The 26,319-nt window shown below is 37.9% G+C and overlaps 1 protein-coding gene across 2 annotated transcripts in view; it reads right to left on the bottom strand.

Moving 5' to 3' along the window:
- LOC121375021 (choline-phosphate cytidylyltransferase B-like) overlaps positions 1–26,319 on the bottom strand; it is a 41,045-nt gene that overhangs the window by 4,872 nt on the left and 9,854 nt on the right. The window contains exons 2-7 of one of the 2 annotated variants that reach the window (XM_041502221.1): positions 22,019–22,108; positions 15,864–15,951; positions 7,060–7,165; positions 3,883–3,999; positions 1,778–1,929; positions 1,186–1,268 (exon numbers count right to left, since the gene is read on the bottom strand). In XM_041502221.1, coding sequence (XP_041358155.1) covers positions 1,186–1,268; positions 1,778–1,929; positions 3,883–3,999; positions 7,060–7,165; positions 15,864–15,951; positions 22,019–22,044 — 572 coding nt within the window. In that variant the 5' untranslated portion in view covers positions 22,045–22,108. The remainder of the gene's footprint in view (positions 1–1,185; positions 1,269–1,777; positions 1,930–3,882; positions 4,000–7,059; positions 7,166–15,863; positions 15,952–22,018; positions 22,109–26,319) is intronic. The other variant, XM_041502231.1, reaches the window with a different exon arrangement.

Below are 26,319 nucleotides of genomic sequence, written 5' to 3'. Positions count from 1 at the left end.
TTTTAAGGGATATCTTAGTGAGTCTAACTAGCAAAATAAAATGTACAGAAGAACTTGATTAATAGTTTTAAAATATTTTGTTTAAAACCCTACGATCACGATCCATGACGTCATTGTTTATGACGCTTTCATGAAGTTTATTTTCACTTTCAATTGACGACAATTAATTTGGTCATTTTGACATAGTCTTAGAGAGGAAATCAGCTACATTTTCACATTAGTAGCAAGGGATCTGTTATATACACCATCCCACAGACAGGATAGCACATACCACAGCATTTTCACATTAGTAGCAAGGGATCTGTTATATACACCATCCCACAGACAGGATAGCACATACCACATACCAGTCATGGAGCACTGGCTGGAACGAGAACCCAATGGGTCCACCGACGGGGATCGATCCCAGACCTACTGCACATCAAGCGAGTGCTTTACCACTGGCCCATGTCCCGCCCCTGCTTGGTAACTATGACACAGTCTTCTGAGGAAACAAGCTACATTTTACCATTAGCAGTAAGGAATCTTTCCTGTGCAGTATTCCCAGCCAGGACAGCACATACTGTGGACCACTGGACTGAATAAGTCAGCTTTTGCATGAATCTAGATAAATCTGTCTGAACTTAGGTGATTTCTATAAAAGCCTTATGTCATAACTCATGTTTTACGATGATTGACGTCATAACTCGTTTGTTTTTCAGAATTCTGTTAAAATACTTATTTAAGTTCAATCATTGTTTTAAAGATATTTAAAGCCGCACACCCTAGTTCCATCCATTTGGTTAATCTACAAACCTGTAACACACTTAGATCACGTTTTTATCAAATGGAGTGAAAAAGCAGGTTTTATATCGATAAATACCATTAATTTTCAAGGTTTCTGCAAGAGGGTAAAATGGGTATGGCGCCATATACATTTTACCTGCTGGCAGAAACCCTGGACTGATATATCAAAGGACATGGTATGTGCTATCCTGTCTGTGGGAAGGTGAATAAAAGATCTCTTGCTACTAATAGAAACATGTAGTGGGTTTCCTCTCTAAGTCTATATGTCAAAATTACCAAATGTTTGACATCCAATTTCCGATGATTAATTAATAAATGTGCTCCAGTGGTGTCATTAAACAAAAACTCATGTGAGCACACTACCACACAAATGCCCAGTCTGCTGTAGAAGACACTTACATTCCTTTCTCTTTCACTCTTTGGTAAACATCATCAGCAGCACCAGTTGTATAAGGGAGGTCATCGTGGGCCACGAAATCTATCTGAAAGATCAGTACACACTTTAGTCAGGCCCTAATCTAGAATTGAAAAGGTAGGAGAAATGACTTCTCCCTTCCAAGATTCAAGGGGAGAAGTCTGATAAAAACAAGCAAAGTGAATATTTATTGGTACATTTTGTAACCTTTTTGCCATGTTCCATGTTCATTCGGAAAATCCAATGCCATATAACCATAAATAAAATGTGTTGAGTGCATCGTTAAATAAAACATTTTCTTCTTCCATTCGGAAAAATTCCGAATTTTACACTCGGTTCTAATCGTATTATTTCGATATAAAATACTACTTCCGGTAATAAAATTTAAACAAAACAGTTGCATATTTCATTAAAAACGTGCTATTATTAAGTAGATGATAATGTATCATTATGTTAAATTAAAGTAATAATTAGTATGTTCTGGCATTATGGAAATTAATGTGGCCGAGGATTAACAATGCTTGACTGGTCACAGCAAATGGTGTGACATGCATCGATGTACTATTATTTCTGTACCTTGTGCATTTCCAGATATTCTTCCGTAAGTACCCAGGGTGCATCTGTGATGACCTCGTCGACATAGCGACAGTGTCGTAATGCCTCGTAGCGTTCGGCCTCGTTCATTACCGTGCGACCTTTCTTCTCGTGTGTCAGCTCGTCATTACACACTGCAAATTGAACACATTTCATAAATCAATATATATATATATATATATATATATATACACACACACACACATATACAGTGGAATCTTGTTGGGTCGAACTTGGAAGCGTCAAATACACTGCAATGCTTGAACCAAAAACGAAGTCTAGATTTACACTTACATGGTGTTGACCGAATGGTTAGATCGAACTAACCAATGGACCAAACACTTCCTCGAGCACCGACATGGTTCGAGCCAATGGGATTCATCTGTGCATATGGGAGACACACCCATAATCCCACCTGTGAAGTGGGTGAAATTCGGTGTATGTGGCCTTACACCTACCCACTGAGCATAGCGGTGCACTCACTCTGGGTTGAAAAATCCCCCACTGCCTCAGGTGGGATAAGAACCCAGTACCTACCAGTCTGAAGTCCGATAACATAATCACTACACCACCAAGGCTGGTCAAAATATTATTAAAACATTCAGACTTGATAGGACAGTTCAAAGAGAATCAAAGCCATAACTCATCTCATCGTAACTTGGAGATAAAAAACAAGCATTTTGAGAGTACTGCTAAAGCAACACAAGTCCCCTAACTGACACAGCAATTTTTCGTATCTCCTAAATTCAAGGGTCAAACATCTGTGAGAAGTGGGTAAATCACCATAAAAGTTAAACATAACCATCTAGTAGAGGCACTGTTAACCGTCAAGTTATTTTCTGGCAGAAAGCCTGCATACCATTGCATTTTATATACCAGTCATAGGGAACTAGTTGATAACAAGGGAATAAAGCTCAGAGGAACACTCTAACACTAAACTATATCTCATCCCATCCATATAAACTACAGTAATGTACACTTATAGCGAACATGCTTAGAACGAACTACTGCATAGAAGGACCTGATCGTAAAGTCCCGTTTTATCTCCCTGTACATTGATAACCAACTTATACAAATGTGTACAACAAACTACTGCATAGAAGGACCTGATCGTAAAGTCCCGTTTTATCTCCCTGTACATTGATAACCAACTTATACAAATGTGTACAACAAACTACTGCATAGAAGGACCTGATCGTAAAGTCCCGTTTTATCTCCCTGTACATTGATAACCAACTTATACAAATGTGTACAACAAACTACTGCATAGAAGGACCTGATCGTAAAGTCCCGTTACATCTCCCTGTACATTGATAACCAACTTATACAAATGTGTACAACAAACTACTGCATAGAAGGACCTGATCGTAAAGTCCCGTTTTATCTCCCTGTACATTGATAACCAACTTATACAAATGTGTACAACAAACTACTGCATAGAAGGACCTGATCGTAAAGTCCCGTTACATCTCCATGTACATTGATAAGCAACTTATACAAATGTGTACAACAAACTACTGCTATAGCGGTTCATTTATAAGAGTACTTTACTGTACAAAAAAATATAAAGAATTTTACTTGTAAAACAACAAAGACTCTACAGTTACTGAGGAAGACAAAATTGTCTACAGCTACTGAGTTTCACAGAAAAAATAAAACTCTACAGCTACTGAGTCTCACAGAAATAATTAACGAGCTACTCACTAATGTCAAAACCTATATTAGCTGTGCCATTTAATTTTTGACCGACCATTCAAAATTGCTCCAAATTTCCTCAATCAAAATTGCACACCTTTTTCTCTTTGGCATATTAATTGCTCCATTCAAAATTCCATAGCACCCCCACCACACTCCTCGCCTGCTACCGACTTGGTCGGGTTGCTGGTGCTCCCTGGCACCTGCCAGTGCAGGTGGTCCCTCCTCTCCCCCCCCCCCCCCCCCCCACTTTCCCGTCATGGACGGAGGAGCCGGCTAAGGTCGGCTCTTGTGCCCACAACAGGCGTGCGCTACAACAGCTTGTTCTGAATGTACACGTAAAACCCTATAACCTGACCTGACCAGAGTGTCAGGAAAATGTAGCCACTCACCACCAACAATGAGGTAACTGTCTGGCAATGCCAGCTTGACCTGCATCAGTTGTCGGGCGTGGCCACTGTGAAACATGTCATAGATACCATCGGCATACACTCGCACCGGTCGGTTTGCTGAAAAATGTTAATAAATCAAATATTTAAACACTAATTTCAATATTAAAAATGTATTACCGTACTTCTCGTTATTCCAAATCAAAAAGAATTTCTGTCCCGTGTCAGGCCCCCCCGGCTATTCAGGGATGGGACACCTTTGTGGTATATGAGCATGTTAAAATTTCTATCCCGGGTCAGGCCCCCGGCTATCCAGAGACTGGACCCGGGATAGACATGCTTGAAACCTTTCGTGGTATATGAGCATGTTAAAATTACCCGCAACCACAACCTTACTTCTTGTTATTCCAAATTAAAAAGCAATGAGACAAACCACATAACAAATTTATAAAATATATGTACAACAATATGTGATGTTAACAGATCAAATTAAGGATTGCCTGTTATTTCTTTTACGTTCATCAGGATATGAAAAAAAAAATCATCTGCCAACTGAGTGAATTGGCAAAGAAAAAGAAATAACAGACAATACTTATAATTAAATTTGAAACATACATGTACTTACACTAAAAGTTCATATTTTATTTTGAATAATTTTTTTGGTTCTGAACAAGAACACTCAATAAGACGAATTACAAATATAAAGTGATATCATCAGATATGACGTGCCCTGACGTTTATTTTATGTTCACCGAGAAATTAACAAACTCGTTGCTACGGCTTTACCAATAGGGATGACATTAAATTGTAATGAAATTTAATTATATAACACTGAAAAAAATTGTTTAAATCTCATGTCTTGAAAAGTCTGGTATACTGTGAGGGAATTGGGGGTTTTTAATTAAGAAAATGGACAAACTAATTTTTGGGTTGCACAAAATCCATCCAAGTGGTCACATCCAAAGATACACGTAAGAAACATTTCATTCCATCAACACTCAAATTTACAAAATTAAGACAAGCTGAAGATCGCTCTTCTGAAATGGTGCTAAGGTCGACAATCACATGGAGTTTCAAATATAATGTATTAAAATTTTTATCACATGGTGAACAATTTGCTGCTCTCCTAAACCTTCCCAGGTGAGTGTGGAGGTGAGCGGGAGTGAGCACTCACCTTCATTGGCGAAGACTGACAAGAATTGTCGAAATAATAACAGAAGCGTAAAATCTGGGGTATCTGTACGGTGTAATACTGTATGTAGAAATAGAAATGATCCATAGTACCCATCACTGGAATCAATGGGAACACCATCAAAATGCCTGTTATTTTCAAGATGGCCACCAAACATATTACAGGCAGCCATTTTACTTATTAATCAACTATACATGGCTGTTAGTTTCAAGATGTCCACCATGTTACAAGCAGCTATTTTATTTATTAATCAACTATACATGGCTGTTATTTTCAAGATGGCCACCAAACATGTTACAAGCAGCTATTTTATTTATTAATCAAATATACATGGCTGTTATTTTCAAGATGGCCACCACACATGTTACAAGCAGCTATTTTATTTATTAATCAACTATACATGGCTGTTATTTTCAAGATGTCCACCACATTACAAGCAGCTATTTTATTTATGAATCAACTATACATGGCTGTTATTTTCAAGATGGCCACCACACGTTACAAGCAGCTATTTTATTTATGAACCTTCCCAGGTGAGTGTGGAGGTGAGCGGGAGTGAGCACTCACCTTCATTGGCGAAGACTGACAAGAATTGTCGAAATAATAACAGAAGCGTAAAATCTGGGGTATCTGTACGGTGTAATACTGTATGTAGAAATAGAAATGATCCATAGTACCCATCACTGGAATCAATGGGAACACCATCAAAATCCCTGTTATTTTCAAGATGGCCACCAAACATATTACAGGCAGCCATTTTACTTATTAATCAACTATACATGGCTGTTAGTTTCAAGATGTCCACCATGTTACAAGCAGCTATTTTATTTATGAATCAACTATACATGGTTGTTAGTTTCAAGATGTCCACCACATTACAATGAATGAATGTTTGTTTAACGACACCCCAGCACAAAAAATACATATCGGCTATTGGGTGTCACGCAGCTATTTTATTTATTAATCAAATATACATGGCTGTTAGTTTCAAGATGTCCACCACATTACAAGCAGCTATTTTATTTATTAATCAACTATTTTCGTTTCATTCCAATGGTTCAATGACTAATGGACGGGCCCAAACAGAGATTTTCCAAAACAGGGATTTTTTGAATAATTACAAAGAAATCTCAGGATCATGGTTTCAGATTTTGTAATAAAATTTCAATCTTACAAAGGATTAAAGCTATATAGAGCAGGACTCGAACTTAAAAATTTGTCATCCACAGCATTAGACAAAAAAAAGTGCCATGGGTGAAACAGCCCACCTAGCTATTGCCGCAAATAAACATGACTGAAAGGTTATTTTGCTCATGTAGAGCAATTTCAAATGTACAAATGTTAAATACTAGCAGATAATACACACCAGAGCCCTGTTCCACGAAGCAATCTTAGTGCTAAGATTATCTTAAGAGCATAACCACCTTGGGTACTTATGGTGATCGTAGCGCTAAGACTCCTTCGTGGAACAGGGCATAGGTGTATACACTTTGCTGTCATTAGGAGTTTTACTGACAACAGTAGTTTTTATCCAGCAGCACAAAAGTGCCATCAGTGATGCTCCTGACATACGGCAATTTATATCTCTGTGACAGCAATTGTCGTAAGTGCTTTCATTAAGTACAAGCCCTGTACAATGTATGCAGGTATATACATTTTGCTGTCACTGAGGAGCGTTACCAACGCCAGTAGTTTTTATCCAGCAGCACAAAAGTGCCATCAGTGATGCTCCTGATATACAGCAATTTATATCTCTGTGACAGCAATTGTCATAAGTGCTTTCATTAAGTACGAGCCCTGTACAATGTATGCAGGTATATACATTTTGCTGTCACTGAGGAGCGTTACCAACGCCAGTAGTTTTTATCCAGCAGCACAAAAGTAGCGTCAGTGATGCTCCTGACATACAGCAATTTATATCTCTGTGACGGCAATTGCCGCCAGAGCCTTCGTTAAGTTTGAGCCCTGTACAATGTACACCCATTTACCGAGTCCAGCCCTGGCTGTTTCGAGTGAGACTTTCTCCTCGTAGTTTATTCTCTCCCGCTCCGCGATCGCAGCTTCTTCATAGTGGAACGGAGCCGGTCCTATCACCTGAAACACCAACACAGAGAACGACATCACAGCTGCTTTCTCATCAAGACCTAGGATGGGACATACAGCCCAGTGGTAAAGCGCCTGCTTGATGTGTGGTCAGTCCAGGATCGATCCCCATTGGTGGACCCATTGGGCTATTTCTCGTTACAGCCAGTGCTCCACAACGGGTGTAACAAAGGCCGTGATATGTACTATCCTGTCTGTGGGATGGTGCACATAAAAGATCCCTTGCTGCTAATTGAAAAGACTAGCCCATAATGTGGCGATAGCGGGTATCCTCTCTCAATATCTGTGTGGTTCTTAACCATATGTCTGACGCCATATAACAATAAATAAAATGTGTTGAGTGCGTCGTTAAATAAAAAATTTCCTTCCTTCCTTCTTCACTGACCTCGCCAACACTGGGTCAGGGTAAATAAAAAAGGTTTGTTTTGTTTAACGACACCACTAGAGCACATTGATTCATTAATCATCGGCTATTGGATGTCAAACATTTGTTAATTTCGACAAATAGTCTTAGAAAGGAAACCCGCTACATTTTCCCATTAGTAGCAAAGGATCTTTTATATGCACCATCCCACAGACAATATAGCACATACCACAGCCTTTGATATACCAGTCAAGGTGCACTCCGGAGTGAGAAATAGCCCAATGGGCCCACCGATGGGGATTGATCCCAAACCGACCGTGCATCAAGCGAGCACTTTACCACTGGGCTACATCTCACCCTGGGTCAGGATCACCAAGGTTACTAATATTTTGTAATGCCAGCATGGTTCTCAAAGTTACAATCATATAATAACAACATTACATTTTACTACTTTATTACCCATATGGTTAAAAAATATTTTGGTACATATCAAAGTGATACATCCCACTAGAATGCCAAGTGGGACATAACACTTCGATGTCACACGATAACATCATCAATTGGTGCAATACAACCTTACAGGAACGCCAACCAAACGATCTGAGTGATATAAATTAAGATTGATTATGGGTAATAAATAGGATATTAAACTCACTACCACTCTGAATCATGTTTATGTCCCTCGTGAAATAATTTTCATTGTCACTCGCTAAAGCTCATGACAACTGAAAATTATTTCACCCGGGACATAAACATGATATGAAAAGGAAGCTCATTTAATTATCCTATAAATACCACACATAAACACAAAGATGTAGTTTTACCAGGCCATAATCTAGCTGGCGAAATGAATGTTTCTTTCGCTGAAAGTCACTTCAAGTTGACAAGTTATTAGCAGTATTGAGCACTAGACTGTCTGAGACCGGCCTCGGTGGCGTCGTGGTTAGGCCATCGGTCTACAGGCTGGTAGGTACTGGGTTCAGATCCCAGTCGAGGCATGGGATTTTTAATCCAGATACCGACTCCAAACCCCGAGTGAGTGCTCCGCAAGGCTCAATGGGTAGGTGTAAACCACTTGCACCAACCAGTGATCCATAACTGGTTCAACAAAGGCCATGGTTTGTGCTATCCTGCCTGTGGGAAGCGCAAATAAAAGATCCCTTGCTGCTAATCGGAAAGAGTAGCCCATGCAGTGGCGACAGCGGGTTTCCTCTCTCAAAATCTGTGTGGTCCTTAACCATATGTCTGACGCCATATAACCGTAAAAATAAAAATGTGTTGAGTGCATCGTTAAATAAAACATTTGTTTGTTTCTTTGTTTAGACTGTCTGAGCTAAATCCCACCCATCAAGTTAAATAATAACAAAGGCCATGGTATGTGCTGTCCTGTCTGTGGGATGTGCATATATAAGATCCTTTGCTGCTAATGATTAATACTGTTGGGCTAACAAAAATAGGTCTGACTATTTTATAACGTTTTATTTAAAGATATGGATTCAATTCTTTTTTTAATTCAAGGTCATAAATGCATGGTGTCGCAAATATGGTTAAAGACCACACAGATTAATGAGAGGAAACCCACTGCTGCCATTCTATGAGCTAGTCTTTTGTCATTACCAGCAAGGGATCTTATATATGCACCATCCCACAGACAAGACAGTAAATACCACTGCCTTTGTTTCAGAAATCTGCTCTTGACTCCATCAGAATAGCAGGGAGGGATTGTTTGTATGCATTTCCCCACCAATGTTTTCCCCCCATTTACATTATGGGTGAAGGGTGATAGTGTATACATGGTGTTGACTGAAGTGTTGCATGTAGCTGTTTTAGTCACATGGTTTATGTACATGTGTATGATACTACTATTGGTGTCTGTGGGATTTAATTTGGTGGTATACACCCTGCAGACATACATGTACCAACAGTTTGTTTTGTTTAACGACACCACTAGAACACACTGATTTTTTTTTAAATCATCAGCTACTGGGTGTCAAACATTTGGTAATTTTGACATACATATAGCCTTAGAGTGGAAACTTGCTACATTTTTCCATTGGTAACAAGGGATCTTTTATATGCACCATCCTATAGACAGGATAGCACATACCACAGCCTTTGTTATACCAGTCGTGGTGCACTGGCTGGAATGAGAAATAGCCCAATAGGCCCACTGATCCCAAACCGACCGCGCATCAAGCGAGCACTTTATCACTGGGCTACGTCTTACCCACTCCTCTATACACACATGCACTGGTTGGGATGGGGGGGGGGGGGGGGGGGGGGGAGGAGAGAAACTTCCCACCAAGTCCACATGGAACATTTTGTTCAGTATTGTTCAACGTGTCTCACTATGCAATTTTATAACATTAAATAAACAGTATAGGAGCCAAATTCATCTTCACAACGAATGACACCGTCCCTAATCAAAGTTTTTAAAAACAAACTGTTCCCTCTAGTAGTCTAGATATACGAGGTGTAGGTTATCTCCCTGATCAGACTTTGTCCATGTGGACGTGTCAGTGACTCGTGTGTCGGTAACTCAAGTGAGCCCACAATCTGAAGCACCTCATGATGACCCTATCACTGAAGATCAGCATATATTATTTTCTCTGATTATCTTTTAATGGGACATTCATTAGTATGCTGTCATTATTAGCTACATGTATTTGCCTTCAAACAGTTCAAATTTATTTTATTTCCTACTGTTTTTTTCCATACATTAAATTACATAAAATTATTTACATGTATATCAGTTTATTTTTGCCTAATTTTAACATCAAAGTTAAAGTTTGTTTTCTTTAACAACACCACTGGAGCACATTTATTAATTAATCATCAGCTATTGAATGTCAAACATTTGGTAATTCTGACACGTAGTCATCAGAGGAAACCCGCTACATTTTTCCTAATGCAGCAAGGGATCTTTTATATGCACTTTCCCACAGACAGGAATGCACATGCCTTTGACCAGTTGTGGTGCACTGGTTGGAACGAGAAAACCCCCAATGAGTTGAATGGATCCACCTAGGCGGTTTGATCCAGTGACGCAAGCAAGCACTCAACCAAATGAGCTAAATCCCGCCCCATTGGACCCACCGATGGGGATCGATCCCAGACCGACCAAGCATCAAGCGAGCGTTTTACCACTGGGCTACATCCCGCCCATACATGTATCCAAGAAAAAGAAAGAAATGTTTTATTTAACGACGCACTCAACACATTTTATTTACGGATATATGGCGTCAGACATATGGTTAAGGACCACACAGATTTTGAGAGGAAACCTGCTGTCGCCACTACATGGGCTACTCTTTCCGATTAGCAGCAAGGGATCTTTTATTTTCGCTTCCCACAGGCAGGATAGCACAAACCATGGCTTTTGTTGAACCAGTTATGGATCACTGGTCGGTGCAAGTGGTTTACACCTACCCATTGAGCCTTGCAGAGCATTCACTCAGGGTTTGGAGTCGGTATCTGGATTAAAAATCCCATGCCTCGACTGGGATCCGAACCCAGTACCTACCAGCCTGTAGACCGATGGCCTGCCATGACGCCACCAAGGCCGGTCACATGTATCCAAGGGTCAGTTTTGCAATTAAAGAGACATTCCTGAGTTTGCTGCAGTTTTTAAGATGTTATCGACTAACAGACTTTTTAACGACTGTAATTATATATCAAATATATTTTTCTGCATAAAATATTAGTGGCTGTATTTTAAACATGTTTCTGATCATTGTAATATTTGTACTAAAGTAGTGTCGGAAATAGAATAAAAATTATTTTCGTTAATTATTTCTTTCATATTAAACAGACAAGGAAATATTTTGTAAATACCTATTTAATGATACTCCACCTAATTTAGCATTTACTTGTTTGGGCTCTCATTGATGTATAAGGTGGTGTTTACTCTTGAAATTAAAATAAAGATGTCAGTAAACAGGAGATTTGTGACCTTTATTGGAACAGACTATAACACATTTTTATGGTTATGTGTCAGTTTCATTTACCCTTAAACAAACTTTTAATTTCAAACTGCAAGATAACTGATTATTTTGAATTGCAGCATAAATTATTAATTTTGACCAGCATATTTAGTGAATATAAATTCAATATAAATATGTCAATTTACACAATCTTACAATCACTTAAAAGTGCTATATCAGAAGTTATATATGAGCATCTGTTTGTGATAAAGATTCTCAAATAAAAATATATTTTCTACTAGTAGATAAAATCATTTCCTATAATAATTTTTGGGCATATAGTTAAAGGTGTAAATGTTAAAGAACAATTTAATAAAAACATGATTTGCAATAGCTGTCATTATGCAACTTTGAGATAGCACCTTTAATACCGGTTTAATACCGGTATAATAGATCACAAACTCAAAATGGTTCTTAACAGTTTTGCTCAATCTTGAGTTACTTATAAATGTCTACAAATATTTAGTTTTGGAGAGGAATATGGGTAAACCATCATCAGAAAGTGTTCCTCACATATTGTAACAGCAATGAAATTGACATATCTTGACCAAACTTTGTTATAGTCTGTTCCAATAAAATAAACAGAGTAAACACCACCTTGTACATCAATGAGAGGCCAAACAAGTAAATGCTAAATTAGGTAGACTATAATTAAATAGATATTTACATAATATTTACATATGTTTAATATGTAAGAAATAATTGACGAAAATCATTTTTATTCTATTTCCGACAACACTATAGTTAAATTTCATTTTATTTCCTAAAATATGTTTTTTTTCGTACGTACGAACTTATTTGAAGACAAAATCCAGTTTGGGCTTCTTACAAATATTAAGATGACCAGAAACACATTGAATATACAGACATTGATATTCTAAACAAGAAAATATATTTAATATGTAATTTTAATCGTAGAAATATTTTATTAGTTGGAAACATCTTACAATGCAGCAAACTCATGGGCTGGAAGATATTTTTACCTGCAATTACTATACATTTACATTCACACATAAGGCCAAATAAAATAAAAAAAGTTGTTGATCACACAAATCAGGGTAGGGGGGGGGGAGGTTTTTATTTAAAATTTTTTCTGTGAAAAACTTTATAAAACACTGGAGACCATTTTGTTTGCGGGAGTAGCAGCCAACAGCGCATGCGCCTGGATGCTGTAGTTCCTTCACTGGCCACCAGATGGACCTGGTGATGGTTTAACCCGTTACGGTGCTTATAAAAGTTGAATTGCTGCTATCTCGATGCATTTTTTAAGTTTTTACAAAATAAAAAATAAAATAAATTCAGGGGCGGGCGCATTTTTCAGGTACAGGCGGGATGATCACCAAGTCTTTTTTTTATTTGGCCTTAGTTCGAGTCAGTCATGGTTTGTCCGACAGGTTTTCATTTGGGTCGACAATATTTGTATCTTACCAGACTGAATATCCAGCAGGAATGTTAGCCAATTTCAACCCCTGTTAACAGGGTTTATGCTGGAGGGTAAAAAGGGTATGCGCCATACTCAATTGTTTTTGCAGATTTTATTTTTTTACGTTAACCTTTTGACAAAATTAATTACTCTTTCCATTATTGTATGATTTTCTTAACCCTACGCCTAAACTTAACCCATTTTCTTTCTGGTGGAGGTCCCCCATACCCCCTGTTGACTGTGGTTCAATTCAATTCCATAGTGCCATACCCAAAAATTTCTTTCCGACAGAAACACTGGTTATGTGTATGTATGAAATTATTGGGCGGTAAAATCCAGTTTGGACTAATTATAAACACTAAGATGATCAGAATTTTCCTATTACATACACACACCAATATTCTAAATGAGAAAATATATTTAATATCGAATTTTTATTTAGCCAAAAGTATCTATTAGTTGGAACATGTTAAAGCAGCAGCAGCAGTCTTTTTTAAAAGCAAGGAGTGACAGTGGGATGTAGTGTACATGATGTCCTTCAAAGGCCATGGTATGTACTGTCATGTCGGTAAAAGATCCCTTGCTACTTTATCAGATGGAATAGCTTATGTAGCAGTGACTTTCTAATCTTTCACTTGACCAAGTATCAAAATTACCCTGTGCTGAGTTAAAGTTAACGTTAGTTTCGTTTAACCACACCACTAGAGTACATTGATTTATTAATCATCGGCTATTGGATGTCAAAAATGTGTTAATTCTGACATAGCTTTAGAGACGAAATCTGTATGTTGAAAAAAAGTTTTTAAAGTTTGTTTTGTTTAACGACACCACTTTGAACAACACCACTAGATGTCAAACATTGATCTTATTAATCTGTGTTCCACTTTTAAATGTTTCAAACACTTGAGCACATTGATTTACATAGTTGTTGAAGTCAAACACGTAATTCTGTATGTTGAAAAAAAGTTTTAAAAGTTTGTTTTGTTTAACGACACCACTAGAGCACATTGATTTATTAATCATCGGCTGTTGGATGTCAAACAGTTGCTAATTCTGACATATAGTCCAAGAGAGAAAATCTGTATACATATAGCGAATACCAAATATACATTACTTTCCTTTTTAAAAACTCAGTTTTCAGTCAGTCTATTTGGAGAACAATATCAGTCTCTATGTGATCCCATCTGGCCAAGTTGTAAAATGAGACGAGAAAAAAGATTTAGAATTTAAATTTGATCAGGAGACACTATTATCATGGCATGTGTCTCCCCACTCAATGGGATGTCAGAACAAAAGGTTTAGTTTGTCTAAAACAAACATGCACTTTGACTGTAATGACACAAATATTATTCATATAACAAAACAACCTGTCACTCTATACTCTTGTATCCTCCATCACCCCACAGTTAGGCTTTGTATACTTTGCAAATTCGGCATTTTTTCATCCCTCCACACTCAATTTAATGTTTTGTAATACTGACGTCACTCGCCCTCTCCTAAAATGATGTAATGCTAGTAAGTCACACACACCCTTTTTCCGGTCAGAATGACGTAATTTGACCCTTGTTATTTGATTTTCCTCTCATAATGATGTAATTTGACCCTTGTTATTTGATTTTCCTGTCATAATGATGTAATTTGACCCTTGTTATTTGATTTTCCTGTCATAATGATGTAATTTGACCCTTGTTATTTGATTTTCCTCTCACAATAACATAATTTGACCCTAGTCATTTGATTTTCCTCTCCTGATGACATAATTTGACCATTAATGTTTGATTTCAACTCATAATAACGTAATTAATTTTGACTATCATTATTTGATTTTCTGCTTGTATTTTTGTTTGTTTGGTTTGATAAATACCATGTAGTAAAATCATCTGTTGAGAACAAAAAAGAAATGATTGGCTGCATTCTACTTTATAAATTAAAAAATGAGACAATTGTTTTCAAGAATGTTAAATACATGTAACTCTTGACAGCCTGACATCAGAATTATTTAGGGGCGAGACACAGCACAATGGTAAAGCGCTCGCTTGATGCGTGATTTAAAAAATGCATTAGCCACAATTAAAAATTCACTAGCCCTACTTTACCTCAAGTAAATACAATTTCACTAATAATTGGTTATGTCACATAAAGAGATAGAGTTTAAAAACCCTTGAATTTGGGGTGGGGGGGGGGGGTATTTTTCTATATTTTTCAGCGCATGATTAAATGAGTTTCATTGTTTGTAAGTGAAATATTTGCGAATCATTCAACAATAAACAAACCATATGTAGCTTACAAAATTAATGTTTTGTTACTGTAATTAAATAGGCAAGAAAAATAATCTATCACCGTTTTGAGGTATAGATAAGGCAAGTCCAACCCTCGGGACAAAATGTTTTTGTAAGAGCCTCGGTAAACCTTGGCCTCGGTAAAAATGTTGTACCTCGGGTTGGAATTGCCTTATCTATACCTCACAAACCGGCCTCGGTGGCATAGTGGTTAGGCCATCGGTCTACAGGCTGGTAGGTACTGGGTTTGGATCCCAGTTGAGGCATAGGATTTGTAATCCAGATACCGACTCCAAACCCTGAGTGAGTGCTCCGCAAGGCTCAATGGGTAGGTGTAAACCACTTGCACCGACCAGTGATCCATAACTGGTTCAACAAAGGCCATGGTTTGTGTTATCCTGCCTGTGGGAAATGCAAATAAAAGATCCCTTGCTGCTAATCGGAAAGAGTAGCCCATGTAGTGGCGACAGCGGGTTTCCTCTCCAAATCTGTGTGGTCCTTAACCATATGTCTGACGCCATATAACCATAAATAAAATGTGTTGAGTGCGTTGTTAAATAAAACATTTCTTTCTTTCTATACGTCACAACGGTGATAGATTCTATTAACCTAGAAGCCCTGACGTAGTGCTATAACCTACCTTTCTACAGGAACATGTACAGGCCGACGGAGTCCTTCCGACTCTCTCCCCATTGGCATCTCTCTTTCTGCTCGTCATTCTCTTTCTCCTACAACACAAACACAAACATCACACATGGATAAACAATAAAACGTCAGGCTCTCATGCAGTTATCAAATTCAACGCGACACCATTTGATTTGAACTTTGGTGACATGAAACACGAGGCTATACCATGCATGTAACTTAAAATACAACACTGTAACAATTTGGACACTCTAAATAAATCATAAACTTATTTCTAAAGCTTATGTTTGATGATGAAATTCCCACCGGTTCCTAAAATTAATGAATGATACGTGGTTGCTAAGTTCGCTACATAAATTTCACTGGCATTGAAAAATCATTATCTCTTTGTTGCTGCATGATACATTATTACTCTCGCAAGCAGTGTTCAGAATGTATGAAACTCATTTACAATTTGTGAAATTTAAGCATTTTTGGTTTCCTAGTGTAGGATGCAGGTACAATGTACAAGTTTGTTTTGTTTAATGACACCACTAGAGCACATTGCTACATTTTTCCATTAGTAGCAAGGGATCTTTTATATGCACCATCCCACAGACAGGATAGTACATACCACAACCTTTGATATACCAGTCGTGGTGCACTGGCTGGAATGAGGGAAAGCCCAATGGTCCTACTGACGGGGATTGATCAGAGACCGCCGGTGAATCAACCGAGTACTATACCATTGGGCTACATCCAGTCCAATTCCCAGACAGATGATGCTCATTTTAATTTCTCTGATCCTCGGGTATATAGGACAGAGCTATCCCATGAAAGAAAGCTATGTAAGAAATGTCTTTCTCTCATCCTCAGGTATACTGGACAGAGCTATCCCATGAAAGAAAGCTATGTAAGAAATGTCTTTCTCTCATCCTCGGTTATATAGGACAGAGCTATCCCATGAAAGAAAGCTATGTAAGAAATGTCTTTCTCACATGGGATATAACATACTTGCATTTAAAATGACCTTGTTGGTAATATATGATGTCATATTAATGTGAGATGGTGCTGTTAGATCATTAGACACAGTTTTAAATTAATATTTTGTTATTCAAACCTTCATTTTAAAAGATATTTTGTTAATTTGTAGTGTTAAATTTTATTTAACACACGAAACAAACACAGCATACATGATAGTGTAGTTTATTTATGATAAAAATGGTCAAATAAAAAAGTTACTTCTTCAGCCATCTTTTGTCTGATCATGTAAACTAATGGTTAATTTACCGAATGAATAAGAGAAGATGCCTGCATAAAGTACAAAGATGAGATATGAGATTTAAAAAATGGTTTTGTTTAACAACACCACTAGAGCACATTGATATAATATTTTATTAATCATTGGCTACTGGTAATTTTGACATATAGTCTTAAAGAGAAAACAAACTACATTTTTCCAAAAGTAGCAAGGGATCTTTTATATGCACCATCCCACAGACAGGATAGCACATACCATGGCCGTTGATATACCAGTAGTGGTGCACTGGCCGGAAATAGAAATAGCCCAGTGGTAAAGCACTTGCTTGATGTGAGGTCAGTTTGGGATCGATCCCCATCGGTGGGCCCATTGAGCAATTTCTCGTTCCAGCCAGTCACTATGACTGGTATATCAAAGGCTGTGGTATGTGCTGTTCTGTCTGTGGGGTGGTGCATATAAAATATCCATTGCTACTAATGGAAATATGCAGCAGGTTTCTTCTCTAAGACTATATGTAAAAATTACCCAATGTTTGACATCCAATAGCTGATGATGAATAATTCAATGTGCTCTAGTGGTATCATTTAAAAAAACTCCTTTTTTTTTCTTTTTCTTTTTCGTTAGTATTAGTGTGATCCATTCGTTCTTTCTAACAGTATATTTATGATGAGATTCACTGAAATACGAGTCACATATAGACCATTACCCAATCTGCTAACATAAATGTATCTGTCTAATGGGCTTCCTGTTTTATTCTCCTTGCTGAGGTAATAAAACAAATGGTAAATGAGTTTCATACATTCTGAAAACCACTCGCGAGAGTAATAATTAATGTATTATGCAGCAACAAATAAATAACGATTTTTTAACGACAGTAACATGATAACTGTATTTCAAATCATTGGACCACCACCACGTAACATGATAACTGTATTTCAAATCACTGGACCACCACCACGTAACATGATAACTGTATTTCAAATCATTGGACCACCACCACGTAACATGATAACTGTATTTCAAATCATTGGACCACCACCACGTAACATGATAACTGTATTTCAAATCATTGGACCACCACCATGTAACATGATAACTGTATTTCAAATCACTGGACCACCACCATGTAACATGATAACTGTATTTCAAATCACTGGACCACCACCATGTAACATGATAACTGTATTTCAAATCACTGGACCACCACCATGTAACATGATAACTGTATTTCAAATCACTGGACCACCACCACGTAACATGATAACTGTATTTCAAATCATTGGACCACCACCACGTAACATGATAACTGTATTTCAAATCATTGGACCACCACCATGTAACATGATAACTGTATTTCAAATCATTGGACCACCACCACGTAACATGATAACTGTATTTCAAATCACTGGACCACCACCACGTAACATGATAACTGTATTTCAAATCATTGGACCACCACCACGTAACATGATAACTGTATTTCAAATCACTGGACCACCACCACGTAACATGATAACTGTATTTCAAATCATTGGACCACCACCACGTAACATGATAACTGTATTTCAAATCATTGGACCACCACCACGTAACATGATAACTGTATTTCAAATCATTGGACCACCACCATGTAACATGATAACTGTATTTCAAATCATTGGACCACCACCATGTAACATGATAACTGTATTTCAAATCACTGGACCACCACCACGTAACATGATAACTGTATTTCAAATCATTGGACCACCACCACGTAACATGATAACTGTATTTCAAATCATTGGACCACCACCACGTAACATGATAACTGTATTTCAAATCATTGGACCACCACCATGTAACATGATAACTGTATTTCAAATCATTGGACCACCACCATGTAACATGATAACTGTATTTCAAATCACTGGACCACTACCATGTAACATGATAACTGTATTTCAAATCATATGTGTAATTACTGTGAATTTGTCTTAATATATACATGTACACACATCATTGTTAATGTAATAAATAGAGGATTCGTCACGAGGTTTTTTTAATATGGAAAATATCAACAAAGTCTATGTTAATCTGTATTTGTCGTGGCTCTGCTGAAACAAATAACGATTAACTAGACAAGGTTGATATTTTACATATTAAAAAACACGAGTAATGAAATCTATTTATCCTATAACATTTCTAAAATAATATTTTATTTTATTTTTTTGTAAATCACAGTACTAAAGTCGCTGCCACTGGTAATATGACGTCATCACGATTAGCACAAACTAGTTTGACGTTACGCATTTTAAATAAATCTTTGAAAATGTTACGCTCAGGTACCAAGGTCTTGTTCAAGCTGTTGGCTTGTAAGCAAATGACCCATCCACAGCAACACATTACCTAGAGACCTTGCAAAGTTGCATACCATTATTAACTGGGTCAATACACTAAATTATCATATGGGTTTATGACATGGATATCATGGGTAAGTTATAGAATAAAGTATTATAGCCACCATAAATTAAAATCATATAATTAAATTTCCGCTACATCCATTACAATATAACGTCATCCCATTGGTCCAGATTGACGTAGCAACGGGAGTTTATTCAATTCTCGATGAACAAAAAAATTATGTCGTCAGAGAATGTCATATCTGAGGACGTCATTTTATATGGGCACGTTATCTCATTTATTGTTTATGGACCAAAAATAAATCAAAATAAAGTTTGAACTTTTAGTGTTATTATTAGCAAGTTTGATTTAAATTTAATTATAAGTATTGTCTGTTATTCCTTTTATGTTCATCTGGATATAAAAAACAAATTAAAATCTGCAAACGTACGTGAGAACGTTTCACCGATTCACACAGTTTGCAGATGATTTTTTTCTTCCTACCCTGATAAAAGTAAAAGAAATAACAGACAATCCTTAACTGAACAATAAATATACTGGTACAGGTATATAGATATATCTTGTATAAAAACATTAAAACATGCTAGATACATACATTTACATTCTGTGTACATTTAATATCACATCACAATCAATTTTCAAATATTGCTACTCAAAATTCTGGAAACAAAATGTTCCCTGTACATACAGCGCTGACTCGAATACTAATAGTCGTATATAGCTCTACATTCTCTACAGGTATCTATTGATAGATCCACATCATTTATCAATATATCCTACCAACCATTACACCAGGGAACATTTTGTTTTCAAAATTCTGATTAGCAATAGTCCTTGTCAATTGAAAATACCCTTACATCCACCCATACATCCATCCACTCACTCATACATCACTCACCCATCCATCCACTCACTCACTCATACATCACTCGCCCACCCATTCAACCATCCATCCACTCACTCACTCACCCATCCATTCACTCACTTACCCCTACATCCATCCATCCATCCATTCACTCACTCATACATCACTTGCCCACCCATTCAACCATCCACTCACCTGCCCACCCATTCAACCATCCATCCACTAAACCATACATCCACTCACCCATCCATCCATCTATCCACCCACCCATCCATCCGTAACCATACATCCATTAACCCACCCATCCAAACAATCATCCATCCAACAACTCACCCATCCATCCCACACCTATCTAGCCACCCACTGATCCACCCACCCACCCACCCATCCATACACTCCCCACCTATCCATCCATCCACATCAATCCACCCATGATCCATTTAACCCCAACCATCAATCCACCCACCCAACCCAACCTATCCATTCAATGACTCATCCATCCATGCATCCATTAATTCATCCATCCATCCACCAACATACCATCACCAACCCAACCCATCAATTCATCTACCTACCCAGAAATCCATTCATCCAAATACAATACAACAACAAGCACACATGTGTTCACATATACAAACACACAAAAACACACAAAAACACACACAAGCATACACACACAATCTTACTGCATACCTGTAGATAAAGGTAAATGTACAGGTATATCTCAGGTGGCAGTCAATGACTACAGACACACAATAAACACGCACCTCCAATGGAGATAAAATTAAATACTTCGCATGGAGTAAATGTCCTGGATGGAGGAGCCGGCCGATGCCGGCACTTGTGCCCAGGACAGCTTGTTCTGAATGTGCACATTAAACACTCTGACCTGACCTGACATGACCTGACCTGACCTAAGGAGTAAAGAGGAGTGCGACGCTAAAAAATCCATCCACCAAAAAAACTCATTCTGCATTTATGTAAGAGCAGGGAACATTTTTTAAATGTCTAATGATCTCTGAAAGGGGGCAGGACATAGCTCAGTAGTAAAGCATCCACTTGATGTACGGTTTGTCTGGGATCAATCCCCGTTGGTGAACCCATTGGGCTATTTCTCGTTCCAACCAGTGCACCACAACTGCTATATCAAAGGCTATGGTGTGTGTTATCCTGTCTGTGGGATGGTGCATATAAAAGATCCTTTGATCATAGAAAAATGTAGCGGGTTTCCTCTCTAAGACTATATGACAAAATTACCAAATGTTTGACACCCAATAGCCATTGATTAATAAATCAATGTGCTCTAGTGGTGTTTATAAACAATGAATGAATGAATGAATGAATGAATGTTTAACGACACCCCAGCACAAAAATACACATCAGTTATTGGGTGTTACAAATGGTTGTTGATAAACAAAACAAAACTTCTTTTTTTTTTATCTCTAAAACTTATGATTGAACCATGACGCGATACATTTAACAAAATGTTCCCCGAAATGTCTGTAAACTCACAACATTGCAAAAATTCTTCCAATACTAAACCATAATTTAAAACCGAAACAAAATCAACCAAGCATCAGTTAAGTACCAAATAAGCACTGAAAGCAGAAAAAAAGAAAAAAAATTAAATCGTAAATCTCACTTTCTTGTCTTTCTAACTCCTTCCATAATTACGTGTACAGGTTTTGCCTCTAGTTGGTTGGTCTTCCTCTACCCATTTGCAGATAGTGGCCTGGGGTGGTGAATAAAATCCTATATAGATGATGATGATGACCCTAAGTCATCAAGCAAAGTCCACATTTGTGAACCTACATGTGCGTACATATGTAAGCATGGCAAATACAGGCACACTCCAGTACAAATATCTGAACATGCGTTCTAATCACTGACCCAAAACAGAAATGTTATGATAACCCAGAACGTCAGAAATTTAGCTAGCAACCGGCCTCAGTCGTGTTATGGTTAATATAAGCCACCCACACACAGTGAGTTTTAACGACTCAGTGGGTAGGTGTAAAACAAAAAACCAAGTTTGTTTTGTTTAAAGACACCACTAGAGCATATTGATTTATTAATCATCGACCAATGAATGTCAAACATAATTTGGTAATTGTGACATATAGTCTTAGAGAGGAAACCAGCTACATTTTTTCCATTAGTAGCAAAGGAATTTTTGTATGCACCATCCCACAGACAGGATAGCACATACCATGGCCTGATATACCAGTCGTGGTGCACTGGCTGGGATGAGAAATAGCCCAATGGATCAACTGAACCGACAGGGATTGATCCCAGACCGACCGATGCAATACTGAAAATGTTCCCTGTTATTAGTGTTAACTATATGAAACCAGTGGATTAATGCTGCAGGGGATCTTTTGTGTGAACTTTCCCACAGACTGGAAAGCACATACCATGGCCTTTGACCAGTTGTGGTGCACTGGTTTGAACAAGGAAAAAACCAATACGTTGAATGGATCCATAGAGGTGGTTCAATCCTGCGACGCAAGCACGTCAAACGAGAACTTAACTGACTGAGCTAAATCCTGCCTTTTTTAATTGTGAGTTGCTAATAAACACATTTGTTAAATCTTCTAAAAGCTATATGACACCATAATACACTCTTCAAAAAAGTAGGGGAACCTGAAATATTAATGTTAATATCAACTATTAAGACCGAACATACATTTTGACCACAGACATCCTAGTAAAGAACGTTCAGGTCTGTTTATCAACACACTGAAACACATTCCATAGTTTACATGTGCGTCATGCAGTTCCCCATACATGTACATGGGGGGGGGGGGGGGTGTCATTCTCAATTTTGACAATTTCCAGGAAGGTCGATTAATCACTATGGAACATTATTTCTGTCAATCATTTTCACCCTGTTGATCATACACTTGTTATTGTTTTGTTTTTAGTCATTTTTATTGTTTCAATTTGCGATTTACTGATAAAAAAAAAAACGTCAACTTTCAAATTTCACTTCTGACACCAATCGTCCTTCAAGACCTTTGGTGGTCATAAAACCTACTGTAATTAATTCACTATTATCATATAACCATTCCCCACAGCTAATATACTTTACAACTGTAATTCTTTTTAGAGTTCCCCTACTTTTTTTAAAAAAAGAAAAAGAAAGAAAGGAATGTTTTATTTAACGACGCACTCTACACATTTTATTTAAGGTTATATGGCGTCAGACATATGGTTAAGGACCACACAGATATTGATAGAGGAAACCCGCAGTCGCCACTTCATGAACTATTTTCGATTAGCGGCAAGGGATCTTTTATATGCACCATACCACAGACAGGATAAGATATACCACAGCTAGGGATCTTTTATTTACGCTTCTCACAGGCAGGATAGCACAAACCATGGCCTTTGTTGAACCAGTTATGGAACACTGGTCGGTGCAAGTGGTTTACACCTACCCACTGAGCCTTGCGGAGCACTCACTCAGGGTTTGGAGTCAGTATCTGGATTTTTTTAAAGAGTATATTTTTGCAAGTACAAACAAAATATAAGGTACTACACTTAATACGTGTACTGCATGAGTAGGGAAATAAATTATTTACATGTAGATCAGTTTTAATACACAATTTTCAGATCATAGTTTGTTTTGTTTAACGATACCACTAGAGCACATTTATTTATTAATCATCAGCTATTGGATGTCAAACATTTGGTAATTTCTCACTTGTAGTCATCAGAGGAAACCCGCTACATTTTTCCATTAGTAGCAAGGGATCTTTTAAATGCACCATCCCACAAACAGAATAGCACATACCACAGCATTTAACATACCATTCATGGTGCACTGGCTGGAATAAGAAATAGGCCAATGGATCCACAGATGGGGATCGATCCCAAACTGACAATGCATCAAGTGAGCGCTTTACCATTAGGATTTGTCCTGCTCCCCATTTTTAACATCAAAGAAAGAAATGTTTTATTTAACGACACACTCAACACATATTTACAGTTATATGGCGTCAGACATATGGTTAAGGACCACACAGATATTGAGAGAGGAAACCCGCTGTCGCCACTTTATGGCCTACTCTTTCCGATTAGCAGCAAGGGATCTTTTATATGCACCATCCCACAGACAGGGTAGTACATACCTGGCCTTTGCTATACCAGTCATGGTGCACTGGCTGGAACGAGAAATAGCCCAATGGAAAGAAATGTTTTATTTGACGCACTCAACACATTTTATTTACGATTATATGGCGTCGGACATATGGTTAAGGACCACACAGATTTTGAGAGGAAACCCGCTGTCGCCACTACATGGGCTACTCTTTCCGATTAGCAGCAAGGGATCTTTTATTTGCGCTTCCCACAGGCAGGATAGCACAAACCATGGCCTTTGTTGCACCAGTTATGGATCACTGGTCGGTGCAAGTGGGATACACCTACCCATTGAGCCTTGCGGAGCACTCACTCAGGGTTTGGAGTCTGTATCTGAATTAAAAATCCCATGCCTCGACTGGGATCCGAACCCAGTACCTACCAGCCTGTAAACCGATGGCCTAACCACTATGCCACCAAGGCCGGTCATAGCCCAATGGGCCCACCGACAGGGATCGATCCCAGACCGACCGCGCATCGAGCGGGCTCTTTACCACTGGGCTACGTCCCGTCCATTTTTAACATCAGTGACAGGAATTGATTTGGTGTAAAGCAATCTGATTGGTGACTATTTGCTGGGTTGGGTTGTTGTTGTTTTAAACACATACATGTACATAACGTACTATCAAATTATGGACTTTGTTTGCCCGTCTAAAAGTCAGAACATATAACAATTAACAGTATCAGACAGTAGTGTGTTCTGGGCCGTCTCTGATGCTGTGACATGTTTTTATGATGCAAAAAGAGGGCCTGGACATAACCCAGTGGTAAAGTGCTCGCTTGATGCACGGTCAGTTTGGGATCGATCCCCGTTGGTGGGCCAATTGGGCTATTGTGAATCTTCAGTTGAGATTTATACATGCCGGATGTAGCCCAGTGGTAATGTGCTCGCATGATGCGCAGTCAGTGTGGAATCTATCCCTGTCGGCCCATTGGACGATTTCTCATTCCAGCCAATGCACCACGACTGGTATATTAAAGGCTGTGGTATGTGCTATCCTGCCTGTGGGATGGTGCATATAAAAGATCCCTAGCTACTATTAGAAAAATATAGCGGGTTTCCTCTCTAAGAACATACAAAACTCCTCTAAACCGAACATGCTCGGGACCAAGTAAAAAATCCAGTTTTAAGAGGTATCCAGTTTACAAAGGTTCTCTTCTGAACAGATATTTAAAAAGGGACCATGAAAAATGCTCTAGTGGTGTTGTTAAACAAAACAAACTTTACTTTACTCCTGATGCAAAATTGTCAATGAGTCTCCATTTAATATCCAGTCCTGCAGTTTTTATAAACACAATCTCACCTCACATCATCATATTATATCATTTAGTAATGAAACATATAAATACACACATGTATTCAAGTTCCAGTTTTAAAACTACAATCTCAGTTCAACATAGTACAAATTGTACCGTCGTGTCACAATACTATAGCATCATTTACCACATTGTGTTATTTACAACATATAGCTTACAAACACAGTAAATTGGAGTTGACTAACCACAAGGAATCCAACACCTGTTACTAGGTACCAGCAACCAAAATTTAGAAATCACCTTTCCATAGTATAAACTTACTTTTTGCAATCTGCTAGCAAATAGAAGCACAGCAAAAAAAGAATTTTGAAGATATCTTTATTAGTTTTCAAGATATGATATATTTTGAGTACCATAATTTTTCTTGCAATGTCGAAAAACCATTTGACGGTATAAATACGCTCATAAACATGTAAAAATTTGAAGTTACAAAAATACTGTACTTATTTTACTAGCATTTTTAACATGTACACATGTATTTGT

Source organism: Gigantopelta aegis, chromosome 1 (assembly GCF_016097555.1).
Source record: "Gigantopelta aegis isolate Gae_Host chromosome 1, Gae_host_genome, whole genome shotgun sequence".
In the NCBI taxonomy this organism is placed as follows: domain Eukaryota; kingdom Metazoa; phylum Mollusca; class Gastropoda; order Neomphalida; family Peltospiridae; genus Gigantopelta; species Gigantopelta aegis.
This window is presented reverse-complemented; position numbering and strand designations above follow the sequence as displayed.